Source organism: Sebastes fasciatus, chromosome 12 (assembly GCF_043250625.1).
Source record: "Sebastes fasciatus isolate fSebFas1 chromosome 12, fSebFas1.pri, whole genome shotgun sequence".
In the NCBI taxonomy this organism is placed as follows: domain Eukaryota; kingdom Metazoa; phylum Chordata; class Actinopteri; order Perciformes; family Sebastidae; genus Sebastes; species Sebastes fasciatus.
Genome location: NC_133806.1, coordinates 34,037,919 through 34,042,908, shown reverse-complemented (window position 1 = coordinate 34,042,908; position 4,990 = coordinate 34,037,919). Strand labels below are relative to the sequence as shown.

Sequence of the window (4,990 nt, the reverse complement as noted above, 5' to 3'; positions counted from 1 at the left end):
CTCTCCTCAGTACGTCCATGTGTATTGGTGTGGGACGTCCCTGCGATCGATGCCCGTGCGTTGGTTCCTGCAACATCAGCATGCTTGCTGGGAGCTCTTGATGTCTTTGGCAGTGATTGAGAAGTGTTATTCTCCAGGCTGCCACATTGTCACTAGGTGTTGGAAATCCCTCATTGTGAGAACATAGACTGTATATAACAAGTGGACGTAGTCACCGTGATGTCACCCATTGGTTTGGTACTGAAGCCTCGAGCTCGGCATTTTGCCCTTCGCCATCTTGTTTTTTGGCCATCACCATCTTGTTTTTTTGCAACCAGAAGTGACAGGAGAGGTTGGAGCATTAAATTGTCATATTTATTAATGTCACATTAAATTCAAAATGGCTGATTTCCTGTTGGGTTTTGGGCATACCTACAAGAGGCTTTTTTGTGCGTCTCCATGTTACATGTGTCTGCCAAATTTCATGTAGGTGAAACAGGAGGGAGGAGCTGAATTTTTCCAATATTCTAGGGGGCGCTAGCGAGCCATTTTGCCACACCCAAGCCCGAGACCCTTAAAATAACACATTTTGCATTGTGTCTGATAAGTGTGCAAAGTTTAACAACTTTTCGAGCATGTTAAGGCCCTCAAGAAGGCGATTCATTTGAGAGAAGAAATATAATCCTAATTCCTTCGGTTTCAATGGGGTTGTCGGTGCTCGGGCCGTAATGAAACATATGTTTGTCTGATTTATAATATGCTTTCTCCTAATCTGTAAAGTATTATATTTTTTGATAAAAACAAATGTTATCGTTATCATCAATGGACATGAAATGGTCCCATAGTTCTTAACCTCCAAATGGTCACAATATGAGATGATTGATGGGAGAGGGAAGAAGAAAAAACAAAGCTCTCACACATACATGTTATCAGTTTATTTTTTACTTTGATCTAATCTATGTTTTTTGTGAAATACTGGATGATGAACAGTTATTGAAATGAAACCCTGTGAAAGGTTAAGAGGGGAAATGTGTCATGGTGGAACTGCTAACAACTTTAAAACATCTAAAACATCCAGACACTGAGGTCATGGGCCAAAAAGGTTTGTAACCACTGGTGTCATCTTTAGCACTTCATTGTATTTCAGGAGCTTTTCTATGTAAAATCTGCTAAATAATCAGTAACTCCAACTTTCAAATAAATGCAGTAGAGAAATGAGAACAATATTTCCCTCTGAAATGTAATGAAATAGAAGTATAAAGTTTTATACAATGGTAATACTCAAGTAAAGTACAAGTATTACACTTAGGTTCAGTACTTGAACAAATGTATTTAGTTACATTTTAATCACTGATGCTACTTTTATCAATGGCTACATCTATATGAGGTCAACCAGTTATGTACTTGGCTCTAAATATCTAGTACAACATATCTAGAGACTTTCTGAAATCAAACAGACCAAAACGTGCCACTCTTGTTAATTCTGGGGCTAAATCCAGCATTTCTTCAAAATGTCAGATTGTTCTATAATTAACATAGTATACATGAAGCTAATAACCAGATTTGCTACTTGTTACACATTCTCTTGGCCATCTGTCTACTGTCGGACCACCATGGCAGAGTGTGTAACAGCCGTGTGCCAGAACAAGTTGTGTGTTTCAGGAGATAATGGGGAACAAAGGAGAAACCATCATGCCTTACTCTGACCTCCGACCTCTACATGTACCCACCTCCTCCCTGCTCTGTCTGCCCCTGTGCCTCTATCAAGGCCATATATCCTCTCTCCGTCCTGCCACATGGCTCACCATCAGAACACCACTATTCACCAAGCGGCAGATTGTTGTTGAAGGAGACCACATTCATCCCGACCTTAATGTCCAACTACAACTGGCCCTTTCTACCTCCTCCAACATCCTTCTTTAACATACAAATTGGCTGTTTTGTGTGGCTGAATTGGAGATTAATTGCACACACCATTTGGCGGTGCTTGTTCAAAAAGACTGTGGCTTTTTTTCTCCACAGCGTCTCAGTGATTAAGGTTAGAGATTAGGCGCTGGAGATTACTCCACACTGCTTTCTTTGTGAGGCTGTGGAGAGGCAGGCTAGATTAGACTTTAACATCCTCTGAAGCAGGTGGTTCTCATGGGGACAAGCCAAGCAGCCACTCTGTCCTCTGTCCTCCACCACACATATAACTCTTACCAGGAATAGAGACTAGGATAGTAACATCTGTGAGAAACTAGTTTTAGTCATGTGAACATGTCAGTAATACATACCTTCTCCTGTTGGTCCTTCTCATAAAACTTAATCAACATGTGCTGAAATTGATAGCTTTGTATTACACGGCTGTGTTGAATACTCAATTCTGATTGGTCAATCACGGCGTTCTACGGTTTGTAATTATAGCAGACCGTTGCTATGTATAAAAGACCGTTGCTATGGGCGCAGCTCTGATGTCGGACTCTGGAGGATCGTTTTTGTGTCAAAATATTGATTTCTTCAGTAAGTAGCCGTGTAATAAGCAGGATAATGTACAGCTAGCGGGTCATTGTTGTGAAATAACCCCCTTCAGGGCGATGAGAGACCCCTCCGCTGCGCATCAGGGTGCAGCATCGCCCTGTCAGGGATTCTTTCACAACAATGACCCGCTAGCTGTACATTATCCCTTACATATTTCACAGATGTCTATTCTATCCACACACTTCTTGATGATTTTTATAGTAGATAGTAGAAAATGTTTTACAAACAAGCAGGCTAACAAAACCTCTCAAGATAGACATTTGGTAAAGAAAAAGAAAAAAGCAAATCCATCTCAGATGTATTTTAGTACTGACGTGCTTGCGGTAAGAGTATTGCCTCATTTCCGGTTGCCTGTCTTTCTGTGTACTGTTACTGTTCTGTAGCTGCTCTAGCACATCCAGGGCAATATAGTTATATACTCTTCACTACAGCGGCTAATTACCCGCTAAATTTATATCTACACTAGTTCTGCTTAAGCACTCACAACTCGCTCCTTTTTAGAGACTTAACCACACATATTCAGCTCGGCTAACGCTAGCTGGGCTATCGTACTGTAGCATAACAGTAGCTTAGCAGTAGCTTAGCTGTTAGCGATGGCTTCTCTCTCTCCCTCTCCTGTTCTCTCCTGCTCTCCTGTTCTCTCTCCCTCTCCTGCTCTCCCCTGCTCTGTGTGTCTCATGTTTAGTTATTCCTCTGCCTCCTTTAGAGCTAATGGTACATGTATTAAGTGTAGTGCATTCGCTGCATTGGAGGCGAGGGTTAGTGAGTTAGAAGCCCGGTTCCGCACTTTATCTCTAGCTTCTGTAGTTAGCCAGCCCCTAGCCGGTGCGGACCGGCCAAGCGTAGCTACTGCTAGCCGTCCCCCCGGCACCCCCGAGCATCCGGGAGGCTGGGTGACTGCCCAAAGGACGCATAGTCGTACCCTGAAGCCCACGGTTCACCACCAACCACTCCACGTTTCGAACAGATATTCCCCACTCAGCGACACACCCGCTGAGAAACCAACTCTGGTTATCGGCAGCTCCATTTTGAGGAACGTGAAGTTAGCGAAGCCAGCTGCCATAGTTAACTGCATCCCGGGGGCCAGAGCGGGCGACATTGAATCATATTTGAAACTGCTGGCTAAGGATAAGCGTAAATACAGTAAGATTGTTATTCACGTCGGCGGTAATGACACCCGGTTACGTCAATCGGAGGTCACTAAAGTTAATGTTCAGTCGGTGTGTGCATACGCAAAGACAATGTCGGACTCTGTAGTTTTCTCTGGCCCCCTCCCCAACTTGACCAGTGACGACATGTATAGCCGCATGAAGTCATTCCACAGCTGGCTGTCGAGGTGGTGTCCAGCAAACCATGTGAACTTCATTGACAATTGGAACTCTTTCTGGGGAATTCCTGGTCTGATTAGGAGAGACGGCATTCATCCTACTTTGGATGGTGCGGCTCTCTTATCCAGAAATCTGACCAAGATTGTTAGTGTACCAAATCCATGACAAACCAGAGGTCATTCCAGGAAGCAGAGCTGCAGTCTTACACACTTCTCTGCGCTTCCACTAGAACAGTTACCCACCCATAGCTTAAACCCAAACCTAACTGAGACTGTGTCTGCCCCACCTAAATGAATTAGATCAAAAGTAAACAGAAGAGGAGTTAAACATGATAATCTAATAAAATCTAACACTAGCACTGCAATAAAGCAACAGAACAGGAGAATTAAATGTGGACTCTTAAATATCAGACCTCTGTCATCTAAAGCTCTACTAGTAAATGATTTAATATCAGATAATCACATTGATTTATTTTGTCTTACTGAAACCTGGCTGTGTCAGGAAGAATATGTCAGCCTAAACGAATCGACTCCCCCGAGTCATATTAATACTCACATTCCTCGAGACACCGGCTGAGGAGGTGGAGTTGCAGCCATCTTCGACTCAAGCCTATTAATAAACCCTAAAACTAAACTAAATTATAACTCATTTGAAAGCCTTGTTCTTAGTCTTTCACACCCAACCTGGAAAACACTACAGCCAATTGTATTTGTTATAGTGTACCGTGCTCCAGGTCCATATTCTGAATTTCTATCTGAATTCTCAGAGTTTCTATCAAGCTTAGTCCTGAAAACAGATAAAGTCATTATTGTAGGTGATTTTAATATTCATGTGGACGTTGATAATGATAGCCTCCGTACTGCGTTTATCTCTTTATTAGATTCAATTGGTTTCTCGCAGTACGTGCATAAACCCACTCACCGCTTTAACCACACCCTTGACCTTGTTATGTCATATAGTTGAAATTGAACATTTAATTGTTTTTCCACAGAACTCTCTTATCAGACCATTATTTAATCACTTTTGAATTGTTATTACTAGACTATACACCATCAGACAAAAGTGTGTACACTAGATGTCTATCCGATAGTGTTGTAGCTAAATTTAAGGAAGTGATTCCATCAGCATTAAATTCAATACCATGTCTCAATATAACAGAGGGC

The 4,990-nt window shown here is 42.2% G+C and overlaps 1 protein-coding gene across 1 annotated transcript; it reads left to right on the top strand.

Moving 5' to 3' along the window:
* Positions 1-3,113: 3,113 nt before the first annotated feature.
* Positions 3,114-4,395, top strand: LOC141779809 (uncharacterized). The gene has a single exon (XM_074654851.1). The coding sequence runs from the start codon at positions 3,177-3,179 to the stop codon at positions 3,990-3,992; it is 816 nt and encodes a 271-aa protein (XP_074510952.1). The 5' UTR covers positions 3,114-3,176; the 3' UTR covers positions 3,993-4,395.
* Positions 4,396-4,990: the final 595 nt, after the last annotated feature.

What these genes read in the sequence shown, in the direction of transcription:
- LOC141779809 (XM_074654851.1), top strand. Translation starts at nt 3,177, where the DNA reads ATGTTTAGTTATTCCTCTGCCTCCTTTAGAGCTAATGGTACATGTATT.